This window comes from Melanostigma gelatinosum, assembly GCF_949748355.1.
Source record: "Melanostigma gelatinosum genome assembly, chromosome: 21".
NCBI lineage: Eukaryota > Metazoa > Chordata > Actinopteri > Perciformes > Zoarcidae > Melanostigma > Melanostigma gelatinosum.
The window spans coordinates 20,689,983-20,708,008 of record NC_136654.1 but is presented as its reverse complement, the minus strand read 5'-3'; the positions used below and the strand labels follow the sequence as shown (position 1 = coordinate 20,708,008).

General features: G+C 43.7%; 1 protein-coding gene across 1 annotated transcript in view; it reads right to left on the bottom strand.

The window, feature by feature from the left end:
• Positions 1–430: 430 nt before the first annotated feature.
• The window catches only part of plce1 (phospholipase C, epsilon 1), a gene marked incomplete at its 5' end in the record, with an annotated part of 55,333 nt that continues 37,737 nt past the window's right edge, over positions 431–18,026 (bottom strand). The window contains 28 exons of the mRNA XM_079292823.1: positions 431–522; positions 809–1,023; positions 1,643–1,870; positions 1,967–2,173; positions 2,518–2,715; positions 2,793–2,921; positions 3,030–3,148; positions 3,662–3,923; positions 4,994–5,157; positions 5,682–5,972; positions 6,367–6,504; positions 8,001–8,118; positions 8,425–8,543; positions 11,581–11,622; positions 11,849–11,984; positions 12,363–12,521; positions 13,377–13,493; positions 13,903–14,010; positions 14,118–14,283; positions 14,363–14,424; positions 14,664–14,902; positions 15,019–15,155; positions 16,046–16,168; positions 16,287–16,452; positions 16,591–16,705; positions 17,064–17,228; positions 17,463–17,607; positions 17,739–17,863. Of these exons, the coding sequence (XP_079148949.1) occupies positions 853–1,023; positions 1,643–1,870; positions 1,967–2,173; positions 2,518–2,715; positions 2,793–2,921; positions 3,030–3,148; positions 3,662–3,923; positions 4,994–5,157; positions 5,682–5,972; positions 6,367–6,504; positions 8,001–8,118; positions 8,425–8,543; positions 11,581–11,622; positions 11,849–11,984; positions 12,363–12,521; positions 13,377–13,493; positions 13,903–14,010; positions 14,118–14,283; positions 14,363–14,424; positions 14,664–14,902; positions 15,019–15,155; positions 16,046–16,168; positions 16,287–16,452; positions 16,591–16,705; positions 17,064–17,228; positions 17,463–17,607; positions 17,739–17,863 (4,149 nt within the window). The 3' untranslated portion in view covers positions 431–522; positions 809–852. The remainder of the gene's footprint in view (positions 523–808; positions 1,024–1,642; positions 1,871–1,966; positions 2,174–2,517; positions 2,716–2,792; positions 2,922–3,029; positions 3,149–3,661; positions 3,924–4,993; positions 5,158–5,681; positions 5,973–6,366; positions 6,505–8,000; positions 8,119–8,424; positions 8,544–11,580; positions 11,623–11,848; positions 11,985–12,362; positions 12,522–13,376; positions 13,494–13,902; positions 14,011–14,117; positions 14,284–14,362; positions 14,425–14,663; positions 14,903–15,018; positions 15,156–16,045; positions 16,169–16,286; positions 16,453–16,590; positions 16,706–17,063; positions 17,229–17,462; positions 17,608–17,738; positions 17,864–18,026) is intronic.

Sequence of the window (18,026 nt, the reverse complement as noted above, 5' to 3'; positions counted from 1 at the left end):
TTGCAGCCTTCCTTCTTATGATTTGCTGTATTTTTTGAGGGCAAAAAAAAAAACTGGCACCCATAACTCTTCCTCTCCGGACTCTCTGTGGAGCCACACTACAGCCAATAAACCAAGAAGAGCCAGAGCTACCGGCCCCAACAGCACCATCGCAGCTCTAAAGTGACGCTGCGAGGGATTTCTGACAGGGTGAAACCAAGCATTGGGGCTGAGCACCTGTCAACTAACCCATTGAATCCCGTCCTCCACAACTAACACGAGGCAGGACCAGACTCCTCACTGAAACACCTCGCCTTTCTCGGAAAGGAGAATCCTCCAAGTTTAGAAGTCGTCAACCCAAGTCCTCTCCCGTTGGACTTCATTTGTGGATCTTCCAGTTCCTGAGGAGGTGAAGCTTCAGGGTGGGCAGGAGGACGGATTAGAGTTGGCCCCTGAATGAGGACGAGGTCTGTAGGAAGCTCCATGCCCCCACCCTGCCCTCTGCCACCCACGCCGTCAGACCTGCAGCTGCAGACAGACACCCTGATCACAGAGGACACAAAAAATACAACACTCAGTGAAGTCTCAACCGTAATAAACGGCAAAGTGACACCGTGTGTTAAATACAACAGATGAAATGTTATAGGTGGACATAGAAAGTAAAACAATTCATGATAAGACTCTGAAGTGCATCTCAAACATCACCACACACACACAAGTGGTCCTGAATTTGTGAATTTTAAATTGTAAAACTGTTAAAGTTGACCAAACACCTCAAAATGTTCTGCTCCTTTTGTGATGTTAGGTGTTAAGAGACAACATACGGTACCTCCGTTGCCTTTCCATGCACAGACAGCACGAAGAGTGTGAGCCTCACTCCTGGAGCTCCGTCAGAGCCACACAGCATGCAGCTCTTTCATCCTTACTCTGGGCCGGACCGTCCACTCCGCCGCCGCCGCCGCCCGTCGTCATGCTGCGGCTGCGACTGGTCAGCTTCTTGAGCTCGCTGGCAAAGGAAGTGACTTTCTTTTTGTCTTCCCGCACCTGGAAGCAGAAATAGATTCATCACTGAAACACAGAAAGGACATACAGAAATGTGCGTGCAGCTTTTCCTCCTACCATACATGTAACACTGTTCTTCATCCCTAACGTGGAGTTCGTTTTTTGGTACTCAAGAAATAAATGATTGTTGTGTCGATCCTTTCCTCACTCATTCCGTCTTAATTATTTAAAAAGAAAGAAACTAAACTTAAAAGATCATTTAACCTTTATTCAACAAGGCAGCTAATTTAAACACTTACTTACAGACGTGTCAGCACAAAAAGGCCTCAAGTGCAAAAGGATGAAATAAAATAAATATTGACATACAACACATATAAATAAATAGAACAAGATGGACAGAAAGAACTTAACACAGCACAATAATCACAAAAACACAGAGCAACCCAAAACAGTTACACACAAGGGAAGCAGCGCACACAATCCAACATGCAGGTGTTAAAATACAATGGCAAGCACACAACCACATGAATTAATTGCGATGCAGCATGAGAAACAGTTCATGCAAGCGCGTACAAAGTCGAAAAAAACATGCTCAAAGGAGTGACGTAATGCAGGTAATATGAGAAAATCAAAAAAATCTCAAGCACTGAAAATCAGTTACCATGTTGAGCGCTATCTGCTCTTTGAGTTTAAGAATGAACTTCCCCGCTCCCCGCCAGCGGCTCTGAGCTTGGTAGACGCACTCGTGATCCAGCAGCACCCGCTGCAGGGGCTTGGCGGCGGAGGACTTCTTGGAGCCGGTGTCCTTGGTCACTTCCTCCATCAGGACGTAGTCGAATGGATTGGGATTAGATAGGATGCTGCAGGAATACTTGGCCTTTGACAGCGTCTGGCCAGACAGACAGAGAGTGTACGAGAAACAACGTAAGCCACTTTAAGGTCGGTGCAAAGTTTCACTCAGTTCATGAGGTCGTCCTATCCTCACCTGCTGTATGATATCCTGAGCTGTGCTGTAGCGCGGGGCCTTGATCACAGTGTGAGGCTGTTCCGGTGAAACTTCATGGACCTGGACAAAGAACATATCGTCCTCTGCTGCTGCTGCTGCTGCTGCTGCTCCCCCTCCTCCTCCTTCTCTACCTCCCACAGCCACCTCCTCCTCTCCCTCCAGTAGGGAGTTCCTGTCGTTTGAGTTCTGCAAGAATAAAACCACACAGTGAAAATATGTGGTCGAATTCCAGATTCAGAGTCTGAGGAAAGAAACAGTCAAACTAACTACAGCTAAACTAGCTAACGGAGCTTTTTATTCACTGCATAAGAAAGACAACCACAAGAGGGAGCTGTAGTCTGCAAGTGCTTTTTGTGGTCGATTGACGATAAATGATAAACAGTCATAGGACTAACAGGTAATATATATTTAAATCAGGGTTAACAGGTCAAATAAACCAATAAACCCAATTAATCACGCTCCCTTTTTGCTGATAATATCCACTCTGATATCAGTTTGAATGTGTCTGACAAGTTTGTCTCCGTCTGTACCTCTTCTCTTGTTTTGAGGCAGATCCTCCCAACGCATCCCTCCTCAGAGTTCCAGCTGGAGACCAGTCTAACCACCTCCTCCTCGGGCGCTAGAGGACGATGCTGAGAACAGCGCTTCGCCTCGCTGCGCTCCTTCAACAGAGGAACCTTCTCCTCACACAGGAAGTACTCCGACGGGTTTCCTGCCGACGCTACAACCTGTGTAGGCATGTATGACACAGCATGACAAACCTATCGCATTATCCCAGCGTCATGAGTCCTCCTCGGGTACTAACCGTGTCCAGCAGCTGTTTGGCGGTCGTCTGTTCTGTAATACAGAAGACGGTGAAGAGCTCCGGACCAGGAGCTCCGTACACCGTCACCCGGTGCTGCTGCGACGCACGTTTCTCCTCTGAACTGAACAGCTGGTGTGGAGAGAGACAGCAGGTTATCTCCGGTTGCTTTGTTCAGAGTCTTTTAAGCATCTAACCCCAAGAACCTCTGCACTCTCAGAACTTGAAGAGCTGTCTTACCAGCGATGAGGGAGTCGCGCCCCCTGTGGGAACTTCCTCTATTCTGCGGCTGCAGATGAACAGGCTCGACACTTCAAGAGGCTCGTTATGCTGCGTCCTCAACTGGACGTGTCTGTAGCCTGAAACACACGGCACACGTGAAGTGAACGGTCCGATGCAAATAGCTTGAGTCCATTTAACCAGACACAAGATACGACACGGGCCTTACTCATGTTAATTCACTAATATCCATCAAAGCATTCTATGAAATATTTGAGTAGTCTACAATGGCATTCTCTGCTGTATGTCTGAATTGAATCAAACTGAGCACACAGGCTTACACAAATACTGCAGAATGTCAAGAATTTGTTTTCACCTCTTTTTTCCCCCATGTTTTTATAAAAGCATTTCAATTATATACTCACTGCAGATATATCATTTATTCATACATGCTTTTGTATTTACATATGCTCTTGTAGACATCTTAGGTATGGAAATTCTTAATTCGGAATAACCCCCTGAGATGTACCATCTCAAGTGCGTCCTTTATGGCAATTATACAACACAAGCACAGTCAGACAAAACATTCAACAACAATCAAACGAGATGAATAGATGAATAAATTAAAGATCTGTCCTTTCTGAGACTGCTACCTGGCTTGAGGGCCTTCAGAGGCAGAGTCCTCTGTCCAGTAGTCTGAGAGCTGTTGTTCTCCACTACGGCTAAGCGCAGGAAGCACATCTCTTCGAAGTGCACGATGAACTGGAAGTGCTCGCTCCACATGGGGTTGAGGGTGTTGCGGTGGATGGGTTTGGTGCGGAAGTGGCAGCTGTCGATGGGCATGCCCAGAACATCCACCTCAATGCACGGACTGCCAGCGCTGTTACTGGGACAAACGTTCTGACCGGAAACAATCTGGAAGGGAAAAAAAAGAAGACGGAAATGGTTTGATTATTAATAAGTAATAATAGACACCGGGTATCGACAATATTTGAAGTTAAGATTCTTTTAATGCTTTGCATTGTCACTAAAATCAAGATTGCCAAAAAAAGTCTATAATTCACCTTATGTAGCTCTCTGTCTCTCACACACACACACACACACACACACCTACACACACACACACACACAGGTTTATACGAGTGTGAGCTCATCCCACTTATTCATACTGCTGTTTTTTGTTTTTACCAGATCAGTGTTCATGACGACAACTTTACAGATCAAGACACACTTAAAAGCAAAATAACCACTTCCTGTCAACAAATTGCACACTGTTACTTTAAATATACTGTACACACAGATAAATAGAGAACTTTGAAACCAGATTTGTACAGTAAGTGTGTGTGTGTGTGGGGGGGGGGTGAACGTTGTGTGGACAGACTGCGATGCAGGGATTTTATGAGGTCCTGTTCTTATTCACTGTTGTTTGTAATTAACTGTGTGGCCTTCATGACTGCCAAATAATGAAAGCACACACAGATCACTCAGCAATAAAACTGTCCAAATACTCCTTAATGGACCTTATATGAGAAGTTAGACGTGTATGTTTGAGTGTCCACTTATGTCTGTGCAGTCACTGTCAGTATGCCAATGAAGGACAAAAAGTAGGCCAAAGAAAGATGTCAACGCCTTGAGACTTCAGAAACTGCATCAGGATCCAAATAAGTGTGAAATTTTTGGGACACTTTTCAAAACAAAAAAGCAGGTTTTGGTCAAAAATGAGAAAATAAGCTTTTTTTTAAAGGCAGCTAAAATGATATGCAAAGGAAACACTTTGCAAATATAAACAGCTTTGCTATAATTAAAGATTCTTTACTTAGGAAATTGAAACGCATAAAAGAGGTAAGTAGGAAAATATACAAACAGGCAGGAAGCTAAAGGTGTGCATCCATAGTGGTGAGGGAAGTGCAGAGCGCACACTCTCAAGGATGAAGTAGTCTTCCTGATTGATCGCCCATTCTGCTCCATATGTCATCTTAACTCACAGTGAGGGAATAGATGGCGGGGCTCATTTTCTCCACATCCCTCTCCATCGGACAGAACTGCTGATAGAGCGGACAGCTCCGGTCCCACAGCACTGCCGGCTTCAGGACGTAGCCACAGCCGCCGTTGGACTCGAACACGGCCGTGTTCAACTGCATGGGCAAGTCTGAGGAGGAAAAGATTGCATTGTTAACTGCAACGATTTCTGCTATTTAGTCTTGACTTGTTTGGGGGGGATGATTTAAGACACAGAGATCGTAAAAAAAAAAAAAACATGAGGGGAGGAGTGAACTAAAGGAAGAGAAGAAAAGGAAGGGAGTGAGACAAGGATCAAAAGACAATCAGACAGAAGAGATTGAGAGACTGTTCTTTATGTAATATGCCTTTCAGAGAAAAATAACTTCATCTGACAGAGTTCAGACAGCGAACACAGACAGCAGAGAACCTCTGGAAAGGGAAAGGCAGGGACAAATGAGACACATCGTAAGATGGAGAGAAGAGAAAAGGAAAGACTGACAGGGAGAGAAAAAGGAAAGGAAACAAGAATTGGAGCACCTTGGGATCAACAATCCCTTAAAAAGAGCATGATAAGAGATCATTGTATCAGTCACTTTTTGGCTTGCTCGCTGTTTAAGTTAGAAGTGATGTTGCTGAGTTTGCATGCAAAGAGAAAACAGCATCTCTCCTCACCATCAGTCTGATAGTTCAGCGCCACCAGCTGGATGCCGTGCAGCCAGAAGAGCAGAGGGTTGGGGTTTGTCGAGTCGATCCTGGTGGCTGCCGGGTACGTCCTGAGCAGCTGGCACACGGTGTGCTGGATCAGCTTCTGGGAGTAACGCCGGCACAGGCGCTTGGCGGCGTTCTCGTTGACGGAGGAAATGTGGTAGCACTTGGGCGTGCGGATGATGGCGCTGAGAGAGGTGGGGGGGTTGAGGATAGGCGACGTCTGCTGCTCCTCCCAGCTCAGCCGCTCGGCGCCGCCTATATATCGAGAGGACGGAGAGGGAACAGAGAGACGCTCAAAGGGCCTGACATCCTATTTGCTCAATCAGCCTCAGATGTGGGCCTCGATTGAAGAGTCACAACAGCTCTGAGAACAAATCAGGATTCAGAAATATTTTCATTAAAATCTGATGCCAGTGTAATTTATCCTCATTTATTTCTTCTAACCTATTATAGCATATTTTGTAAGCCTGCTTTGCACTGTGCCAACAGTTCAGCTGCTTGTCCAATCAGATTTTCCACATTTAGTTGCACAAATTTTCTAAATATCCTTGAAACGCAGCTTATAATTGGAACAAAAATGCATATATCTATATTTAATATATCTTCTCTTTCCACATCCAGACACTCATCACCCCTCGACCATGTGTACCTCTTCCTGGGGTGCGGCTCTGGGTCACGACCTCCCCTGTTGTGCTGCAGCGAGCGGGAGCCGTGCCAAATATGGACTTCCTGCTCTTCCCTCGGTCCTTCCCTCTACCAGAGCCCGCGGGAGACAGCGTGGACAGGCCTGTGTTCCCACACACACAAGAGGCAGACGGAGGACACTGGTCAATAATGCAACACGGGCAGACTGGCGACACCACACTCATGACATCAGTACCTCTCCGTTTGTTTCTAACCATCCAGAAATCATTTTCTTGAAATGCCGTAACTTCCGATCATCATGAGGAGGTTGGTCTCCCTCCATGGCGTCACTCCAAGTGCATTTGTTTTAAAGAGCACAGGGGATTAAAGCTAATAGCACTGATTGTAAGCGATGTAATATTGGCAGAGTAGCAGCAAAAATATGTTTGCCTTTAAAAACACGCTTTTGTTGTTCTGTAAAGCACTCTATAAGATAACATCTGAAATCTGTGGGATAACATGGAGAATGGAGCACAGAAGCAGACAGACTCTTCCAATCTTCTTTGCAAAGGTCTCGTTTGTAACGGTAATAAGACGTATGTCATTAAATCATTTCTTATTTGGTGTCAAATTGCTGCCTCCTTTCCAAAGAAATATTGGAGATGCAAAATGTTCCATGCATTTTCTGAAAGTATGAGTGTTTTTTTTTTTTTTTAAGGATTTAAACGTTTATAGAAAAGTCTTTAGAATAGCATGTCCATCTGCAACCAGTTCAGACAGCGGACAGCAGCAGCCAGTCGGCTGTCCGTCTGAACTGGCTATTTTCCCCTCTTACTCAGAACTCAGGTCCCTGGAAACGGTAAACAAATAAAATACCAGTGGAAACACAGACACGTTTATAAGGGCAAATGTCATGTTAAGAAAAGAGGAGACAAGCAGAGAAGAGGACACTTAAGGGAGGAACGAGGAGATAAGAGGTTGATATTTAAGGGACAAAGTATTTGAGATAAACGGTCGCATGGAATGAAGATAGATCCAAGTAAAGAGGGAAAAGAAGACATTTTAAAAAGGGTACAGAAAGCAAAGTCTGCCATGCTGAACTGCTGAGAACACATATTGTCATGTTAGGCAAAAATAAATTGTGTTAAAATGTTGAAGTTAAAAGTGGATGAAAGAAGGAAGTGACATGTGACCTCCGATCAAATTTAAACCTGGCACACTAACTTCACTCAGCCTCTAAGACGTCCCAAAGATGTTCCCTTGATGTATAGGATAGGACAACTCTGCGGTTTGCCGTGCTGCTCTGGAGCTGCGATGAAGTAACAATATCTTTCCCATGGGGGAGCAAGGGATTCGTCATCTCTGTGGGAGTCCAGTGTGGGAGAGGAATGGAGTGTCACACTGAGATATTAAATGTCTTGCAATGAAAAAAAAATCTAAAACCGGGACAAGACCGAAAAAAAGGAGTGAATGAAAATGGTAGCGTGTCAAACGTGAAAGAGGAAAGGGTGCAAGAAAGATTGTGACACAGAATATAAATCACATTGAATCCGTGTTAGAGAGGAGGAACACTCAGAAATGTATGTTAAAATGCAAAGTAGGAGAAAGAAAAAGGAGTTGTGTGTGTGTGTGTGTGTGACAAATAGACGGTTTCTCTACCAGGAAACTTCACAGCCTGGCAGTAGATGATGAGGTCGGACAGCTCCTGGGCAATCTGTCGACTCTCCTTCTTGTTCTGAGGGAGGTAGAACTCCTCGCCCAGCTCTATGTCAAACACCTGCAGGTGAAGGTAGACACAGGACATGAACACAGTTAACATTTCACTTGAAGAGACAGCAACATACTACTGCAGCACAGACAATAGAGTCTTAATAGTTTTACATCATCAGCATATTCAATCGAAACATGGAGTTTCTTTTTTTAAACCTCTTTCTGATTCTACCAGCAAAAAACAGTCAAGTAGATCAAACTAAAAACTATTATTTATCAGCATTACCTTGAATTGAAACAGCCAAACCACCCTCTGGCCTAGTAGCTATTAAATGGGCTTCTTCTTATAGTGTTGTATTCTGTAGTTCTCTACCTTTCCTTTGCTCTGCGTGGTGCTTTCAGACTTCTTCATCCTCTTCGGTATTTCATCCACAGATTGCTCTTCTTTGTCTGCTGAGCTCTTCCCCTCCGGCTTGTCATCCAGGATGTTATCTATGAAGGAAATACGATGAGTTACAGTGCTTCCGAGGTGTCATCAGGCGTGCAGGAGTACTGTGTCTTTTTATTTTTATTTTTAATTTTTATTTTTTTAATTCCTTTTATGCAGATGTTCTGACGAATAGCTGCAGCTAACGGTTCAATGAAAATGGTGAAAAGTGAGGGAGAGAGTGGGCATCCTTGCCTAGTCCCCCTGTGCAGTGTGAAGCTTTGTGAGGTTTGTCCATTAGTGATGACAGTGGCTGACGGTGAAGTATGTAGAATTTTAACCCAGTTAATAAATGATTCCCCAAAGCCAAATCTTTGTAATGTGCTTGTGAGAAATGTCCAGTTTACTCTGTCGAAGGCTTTTTCTGCATCCAAGGAGGCTATGATGGTACCAGTTTGTTGTAATGATGAGTAATTGATTAAATTAAACCGTCTGCGTGTGTTAGTGGATGAATGTCTACCTTTGATAAAGCCGGTTTGATCTGGATGAATTATGGATGGAGTGACGTTGTCTAATCTGTGAGTTAATGCCTTAGTGATGATTTTAATATCTACATTGAGAAGAGAAATGGGACGGTAACTAGAAGGAAGAGTTGGATCTTTGTTTGGTTTGAGGAGGAGTGATATACTGGCTGTGTTCATGTTGGCTGGAAATTGCAAATTTTGTTTTATTTCAGTTGTCATTTTGTTAAAGAGTGGAGCTAGAATGAACCAGAAGTGTTTATAGAACTCAGCTGGGAAGCCATCGGGACCTGGTGCTTTGTTATTGGGCATAAGATTGAGAGCAGTAAAAAGTTCGTCCTGTGTTAATGGTGAGTCAAGTATGTAAGGAGTACTGTGTCTGACAGAGCACACATCCTCAAGAAATGTTGGATGAACCATATAGTGTCATAGTGCTCTAAACACCTGGGTGAAACGTAATGCGGAAACGCAAACTGTGACAAGGTGACCTGCCAATCAAGCAAGCACATCCCCAAACATACCTCTCTTCAAAGCATAACTTCCCCTTAAGGACATATTTCTACCTTCAATCAAAATAGTTTATGTATATTAGTATAGCAGACAACATTTGATCCAAGAAAGTTGAGGCAAAAAACTGTCCTGACAAAGATCCAGCCTGGATTTGCCGACTAAATATTAGGGGGGAAAGCAGTTGTCAATACCCCGAGGTACATGCAGACCAGGCTACCAAGCAGAAACACACAAAAGCTCCTCCTTGTTGATATTCCAAGCAACGTCTATCAACTGTAAACAGGAGCAACGTTAGGGAGTTCTTCCCTTTGCTCTCATTCCTCCTACACATTCATCGCAGCCAAAAACACAGAAAGGAACCAATCAGCTTGAAGATGCAGAAGCTTTTTTATCACAGGGAACTTGTTTAATTCCTGACATTTGGAATCTCATCCTTTAAAAAAAGGCTTTGGCAAAGGAGTTGACCCTGAACGTCACCTTTTTAGACAGTAGCCAGAGAAGTGAGTTGGGCCAGACTGCGGCTGGAGGGAGCTACCATTAAACGAGAGATGGTGTCGACTTGGCAGTTTAGTGCTCAAGCGCTTGTATTTACTGGGCCAGCTGATGTTAAGTAGAAGCATGTAGCGTCAAATGGAGACAGTCCTGGGTGGAGTGGAGTTCATCAGGATATCTTGTTAGTTGTCTGATTAATGGTTCATATTTCAGTGGAGAAAAAAAGCAGTTATCAAAATGACACCACTCTATACGGTTTAGATTAGAGCAATCGTTCTGAGAGGTCTTTGACCGGTAAGTTCTTCGGAGGAATTGGGAGAGTGCTGGGACTGCGAGCGGGACCGGGTAGTTTCCCCTGGTCTGTTGTTCAGTGCGGGGGCAGCATAGGGCCTGAGAAACCAGATGGCTTTGTTGTGTTTCCCTGATGAGTCTGCCCAGCTACTGGCGAGGTCACAGACAAATACGGTGCCGAGGGAAGAAGGAGGGGAAGTTACTGTGTGTGTTTGTGTGAGAAAAAGAAATCATGCTAACAATGACTGAAATGAATAATTGTTTTTCAAAACCACATATTATTTTGATGTCATCCATACTACATATCGTTCAAGGACAGTCTTGAAGTAGACCGTGTGGTCACTTCCTGCCCTGATTTTCAAAATAATTCCTGAAGGTTGTGTCAGATATACTGTAGCGTCTTCTCTTAAAGCAGAACGTTGAAAACTTACCGTAAAAAACAAAGCAGGCCAAACACAAAGACACACACAAGCAAACAGCACTTTTTTTTTTACAATGTCCAGGTTACTCTAAACACTGTGTTCATAGTGACAGACTTTTATTCAGAATAAAAGGAACACAGTCATAAGAAAATTAGCTGTAGCAAAGTAGCAGTTAAGCATGTTTGTTGCATTATTGCAATTACATAACAGTGATAAAACAAGTGGACATCATAACAAATAAAGCAAGAACAAAGTCAGCGAAAAGCCTGCGCTGAAGAGCACTCGTGGTTGTCCTTGTTTTATTTGCTACGTTGGAGAATGAGGGAGGATGTCTTGAAACGGAGGTTATCATTTCAAGCCCTTGGTGTTAGCAAGTTCATTATCTCAGCAAACCCTCAAACATCCTTTCAGGGTACGTTTTACTGTCAAATGGATTTGATTAAATCATTGAGGTATTTACTAGGTTCCAGGTATTGTAGAATATGTAATTGTTCAAATGTAAACTGCTGCTTACGATGGACAATAGATGGCTACGGTGCAGCAGAACGTAACCCGACGTCAACAAAAAGCAGAAAGCTAGCTGTTACGGTGAGGCACAGACAGGAATCGGTCTATAGCAACGACGCAGATCACGAGTGCACGTCTACATACGGTACCAGTGTTTCCTCTGTCCTAATTCTGCAGTGGTTGACAACCACAGTTGCAACAATACCACAATTTCCCCTTAAAACTTACAGGGGCACAAAATGAATGCAGCATTTTCAGCAGTAATTTGAATGAATCAGCTAGCTCAACAGCCACCACTGCAGAACAAAATAGATTGAAACACTGGTAGTTAGAGAGGCGCATCAGACCCGTGCATTTACCTTCCAGGCCATACGAGGCAGGAGAGGCTGTGAGGACATCGGCTAAGCGGAAAACAGGCAAGATAAAATAGGAAAGGAAGGGAGTGAGAATAGAGTACCAACGTAAACTGAGACATAAGTGTTAAGAACAAATAGAGACGGAATAAAAGTGTGAACAGAAACTGATTCAAGTGCAATAAAATAAGAATTTAAGTCGAATTTAAGTCGTCATTTTTACGTTTTTGTTCGTTTTGTGTTTTCAGAGATTAAACCTTGCAGTTCTCCTTACCGTCTGATAGAGACTCATAGTCGTAGTCGTATTCGTCTTCTTCCTCTTCTTCTTCCTCATTGGTGTGGTTGCCAGGCGAAGTAACCCCGGGTGACCCATTGCTAGCCTGGGCCTGCATGTGGGCCAGCTGGTGAGCCTGTAAAAGAGTTAAAATACTGTAAAATAATAAAAAAAACAGAGAGTGTTGCAAAGTGAAAGTAAGTGCACGTAAAAACAAATTGGACGGGAGCAGAAGTAATGTTTTCAAAGATATACCAGTATCAGATATAGGATCGATATCTCCCCATTACCTGTATGTATGAGCTCTTATCTAGAGAATCTATAGTGCGTATATACTGCAGCACATGATGTAAAGCTCGGTGACAAAGGTGTGATGAGGTGTACATTTAAGCATATTTGCATCTATTAATTATGTGACAGCACTCTAATCACCTGTGCTGAATATTGAATGTACTAATGCTCCCTGCTAAATGATGTATTATACGTGTGGGGACAGGATGTCTTTGTTTTCGACCTTCTGTTTGAGTATGTCCACCGGCGCCTGGTGCGCTTTCAGCTTCTTGTTCTTGAGGAGGATTCTCCCGCGCAGCTGCAGCGGCGACGGCAGGTGAGGGTCATCGCTGAAGTCACTTTCCAAGAGGAAGCGCGTCACGAGACGTTCCCCAAACACCGTCTAATGAATGAATGTCAAAGGAATGTGATAGACAGATGTCAATGAATGATTGGAACGTTGAAGTCCTTTTTATCAACACAAAATATAAATAAACAAGCCCAAGATGGCCGGAGGCACAGAGCTGTCTCAAGATGAAAGATTTTTTTCTTTTATCAAGCCGCTCAGAAGTCAGTCCCTCGGGAGAATAGGATGCTGGGAAGTTTTAATGGATGAAAGCACGATGACATTCTATGTTTCTGTCGTGTCCAGATACCACTGGCCTCGATTATACAACTTTAAAAAAAAGAAAAGAGGGACAGCTGTAGCCTGATGACCAGAAAAAACAAGCCTCTGGCTGGAAGTTCACCAGTTTGAATGCACAGAGCAGCCGAGAACATTTGGGGAAACAAATGAGTGGAGTTGATCAAAGAGTGCTGTCACAAGTGCTACTGAGGGAAACGTGCACACCTGGAGGAGACATTCGACCACATGAAGGTGTAGGTGCATGTGATTCCCGAAATATAAAGCATGGTATTGCTCAAAATGGAGCATGTGTTCTTAGAAAAAGTTCTTACAAAGTACTTCAATGGAACTTTACTTTCAAGGATTTCAAGGACACCTTAAAATGATCAATAAGGTAATACTATGGGATGTCTAATTTGACTGAAAGAGAGAGTAAATTTGACCTGATCGGTGACATTCTGTTTACACACAAATGACTTTGCTCAAAATCTGAAATTAAGAATCAGAAAATCCCAACAACATCAAATTGAAGCACGCATGGAAAACACCCATGCCTATAGACACTGATGTAAGGACAGTCCTATCTTGTATATTTGTGCAGAGTCTACATTTGAGATGCAGCTGCTGTCATACCTTGAATATTTCAGCCATCGTGCGTTGCTGTGGAAGGGAGCAGTGGTTCTCGATGGACAGGATGACGGGCATGTCCGAATTGACAAATGCGGACCGGCTAACTGCCTCCACCACATCCTGGAGGATCATGGGAGAGATTTCATTCTCAGAGACATCGCTCAAAGTCAAAGATGAGACAACGAAAAACAATACTGAGACGAGCTCTACTAAAACAGCTCTCACGTACGTCCTCAACTAAAAATGTTAGGGCTCTGATTAGTCCAACTGTGATTGTGTAGAATAAAAAGCATTGATATTTCTCTCAAGAGTACCCAGCTGTGAAGTGAGGTCAGTTAAAGTGTTCTCAAAATTCCCATTTGTTTGGTTTCTTGAACTTTTCTTCCTGGAATACGTTTATGAAATACATCATACAGCAGAACAATTGAGTTTGTTGATATACATCCGTTGTGTACATTTTTGCCAAAGAGCTATGGAAGCCGTAGTCAATGGGCGTCTCTTTTCTGAATTGAATTATTCATATGCAAACCTTGAAGGGTATTTTAGTGGTAAGTGTGTGTCCATGATAAATGACTGGCATGCCATCATCTCCATCCCAACAGTCCAACTCGACACTCCTACAGCCTTGCAGCAGCACCTGGTGAAAAAAGACTTCCAACGATCAGACACAAACACGCAAATAGGAGTTATGGGTGCAGAAAAAAATAAAATAAGATGTTGAAGCAGGCAAAAAGGCTCACTTACCTGACTGTACAGCTCAACAGAGGACTCTCCTTTGAGCTGGTGTCCAGTCAGATAGGTGTTATGAGAAGACTCAATGTAGTAGTAGGACAGAGGGTACTGCAGCTCCTCCGGGTTCATCTGGGACTCCTCATTACGAGAAGCGAAGTTCTCCTTATCCATCAGGAACCTGATATTGAGAGAGGGATGGTTAGATTGTGCTCAGTGACACGAGTACAGAATGTATTTTGAGGTTTTTCGCCCGATACCTTGCAAAGCCTTCAAATGACATCCAACCCATTTGTCTCATGCTTGATGAGGGCTCAAATTGCTGGAAGAGAAAAGCGTAAAACAATTAACCAGCATTGATCAGCAGTCACTTTGTCTTCCATACGTCTGAGGTTTCCTACATCCTTGTTCTATATACATTTCATCTGGTCGTATTCACAAATCTGCATTGGGTAAGTTCTCATCCTTTCCTTAAGGCCTCCATCTCCACCATCTCTCCCTCCAGCTCATGTTAAAAAGTGCTTTCCTTGCATCGGTTCATCGGCTGCTTCCAGACTCTACCTGTATAATGCTGAGAATCTCATCGTAGCTCAGGTGCTCTCTCTGACAGTTGACGAGGAAGTCGTTGAGCTGAGGGATAGCCAATCCCAAGACGCCTAGTGATGCGTTTTCCACTCCTGTCCCGTTGGTCACGATGCTGGCTGCTGCAATGGCGTCTGAGATCTGCCTCTGGTTGTCAGACATCTGCTGCCTCGTCCGGATCAACAGGCCAAGATCGGAACCATTTCGGGTTAATAAGTCTGGAGGGGGAAGGAACAGATTAGGCAAGAGTAATGGAGAAACAAAGAGAGAAACAGTGCGGTGCTCATGCTTTTGACTGCTCATAACATATAAATGAATGTTTTCGTTCTTTTACCAAGGTCTGGCTGTAGCCCCGAATCTTCGTCGTCGATGCTGAGGTTGGTGTAGAGAGGAGCCGACTCTGGACTTGAACGGCTGCAGGGGACAGCAAAGGTGTCAAACAGCTCCTTCAGGTCCTTTCTGCTTCGGATACTGTGGAGGAAACAACACAGCGCAATGTACTCCCATTTCAGCCACCAACAGTTTTTATACGACAGACATTGATGTGCAGAAGCATTGTGTCAGATCAGCAGACAAAACAGTTTCCCAAAAGCTTAGTTGAAGACTAAATAAAGGCCGTCTTGTTTTCACTTCAGGCACATTCGATCAATTTACCCAATTTGAAATGCATTCAGTGTCATCTGCACTTCTTTGAAAGTCCAGATGAAACGTTACAGACTTACATTCGTGTACTCTGTTGCAGTAATATCTTGTTTTCCTTTCAAGGCAAGTGTAATTTGTTTATATTTTGCTTTTTGCAGTACCGTGAAGGAGTTCTTCTCAATATTCTTGATAACAAACTGGACAGACAATGGTGTGATGGCTAAAAGAACAAGCGGGCTCTGCACTTCCAATTTCTCTGCTTGACTTGAGTTGAGCAAGTATGGAATATTTTTGGAGGAAACTGCTGGGCAGCAGATGAGAGGACACGCGACAATCTAAGAAATGTAAGACTGGTATGAGAATAATCCATCGCTTATCAAGGGAAAAACATTGTTTCCTTTCATTTGACAGGGAAATATATGACTATATTAAATATTATGCAGACAAGACTCCTTGGAAACTGTCCTGGGCATGATAACCTGGAGAAGCATTTGTTGAATGTTTTACTGTCTTTAGCTACTGTTGATAAGAACACAACAATTTATATAACAAGAGGGAGTGAGGTGGCAGAAATGAGCAGAACATGGACAATATACATACATCAATGCTTCAGGCCATTAGTGAATGTCACATGATTATATATAAGCAGACAATTGTGCACCTTACTCTGCTGTTACCACTGTGCAGAATCTAGTCGACTAATATTTGATATCCTGTACCTGAATGACTTGAAGAGCTCAACAAACTCGATGAAGCTCATCGTGCTGTCAGAAATCATGAGATTCTGGAAGCCTTTGAAGCAGCCTTTACCTCGGCCGTGCCATGACCTGCTGCCCCATGCCCTTCAAGCCCCAGAGAAAAGTGAAGAAGAAAGACAAATATATCAACCTCAATGAAGAATGGAAGTGTTAGACATCAGACTGTCACACCTCAAGTCTTCATATGCAGCACGCCACATACCCTGGCTGTGACTTGGCCGTTCCTGAGAGAATCGGAGAGGATTGCGGGCGTGAATGGTTGGACCCTGCCATACTGGAGTAAGAGGAGGAGGAGGACGAGGAGGAAGAGGCCAGCAATGCGGGGCTTTTACTGGATGAGAGGGAGAATGGTCCAGGGAAGCTGTCCTCTACGGAGGCAAAGAGGACCGAGCGTTAACAAAAATCATGCAGACAACAGATGAATAGGTTAAGATTGTTTAGTTCTTTAAAATTGGTATTGTTTAGTCTTTTTAAAAAAAAATTCAAATAGCTTCGTAAAATGTCACCTGGATCTTCTTGGTCGATGCTGTCATACTCCGGTCCATTTCGATACAGTCCCTCCTTACAGCTCCGTGTTTTCCGAGAAACCATCTCGTCGTCTGTGGCATCGCCGCTGTCTCCCTGTGTTGAATGTGTCAACATACGTGTCGTGTTAAAAACAACGAACAACTCAGTATCAAAAATGTACAAGTCCGTCGCTGTAATAAGGAGAATGATGTAGATCAAGACTGAACTGTGAAATGGAGTCTTTCCATATATGTAGTGTACTGAGCAGTTGTATTATTAGAGGGAACAGCACGAAACAGCGAGCTCTATAAAGGCTCTTAACATGTCAAACCAGTGGTGTAATGGCTGAAATTCATTCAGAAGATTGGCCTGAGGTATCCTGAAAGTGAACCTGTAAAACGCTGAAGTTCTGCCCGCTCACTCACTGTTGATAAGAGTCTCAGACAGATTGAATGTGATGCAATGTACTGACCCTGACAAGGACCTTCTTCTTCTTCTTGGTCTTCTCATTGATGCTCAGAGGGCTGTTTTTCTGGGCAGCAGGTCCCTCCATTCCGCCTGTGCCCATGTTCCACCTCCGCCCACCGAACAGCTCAATTGCATGAGCTAGTGTAGGGCCTTCGTACCGGCCATCCTCCTAACAGAGATGAAAATAAAAACACAGACAGAAAGTAAGCAAACGCACAGGTCAAAACAGGCAAGGTTGAGCTGGAGACAACTCGTCCTTTAATATAAGGCATACATACAAAATCAAAGAACCAAAGTTTGCACACCATCCTTTGTGAGCTGCACACTGTACATTGTATGACCATAGGTAGTGACACACTAATGGCAGTACTTTCAAGGAAACACGATCCAGTTCAGAGTTTACCTGATACAAGCTGACGTACTGCTTCCTAAGCCACTGCAACCTTTGGTCAGGAAACTTCTTTAATTTTCTGGATGCGTTCACCAACTCCGACAGGCCTTTATGAAGCATCTGTGCCGTGTGGTTGGGGGCCACAAAGTGCAGGAGTCTAAGTGGCAGTAGTTGGGGAGAGTAGATGAAATGTTGAGGACACAGCAAAGTGTTTTTAAAGATGTACAAGTGGAGCAACGCACCAGTGTTCAGAAGGTGGATTTCAAAGCAGGGTCACAAGCCACTTACCTGTTGTCTGTGGTACTGAGACCATAGAGGAGGCTGAGGCCATTTTCCTCCACCGTCATCTGGCTCAGCTTGTTTTGCAAACATACAGCATGGACGTCTACTCCCTGGTGACCCAGGAACACTGCCTGCACATTCAAATAAACATCAACATTATGAGTGCAATCTAAGTGGTGACTCAGAACTCATTACTAATCCTACAAGATGAATCAATATTCGTCCAATGCAAGTTTGACAAATTTGAGCAATACATGAACATATTTGAAATAATGGTACCAATGTTAATTTCAA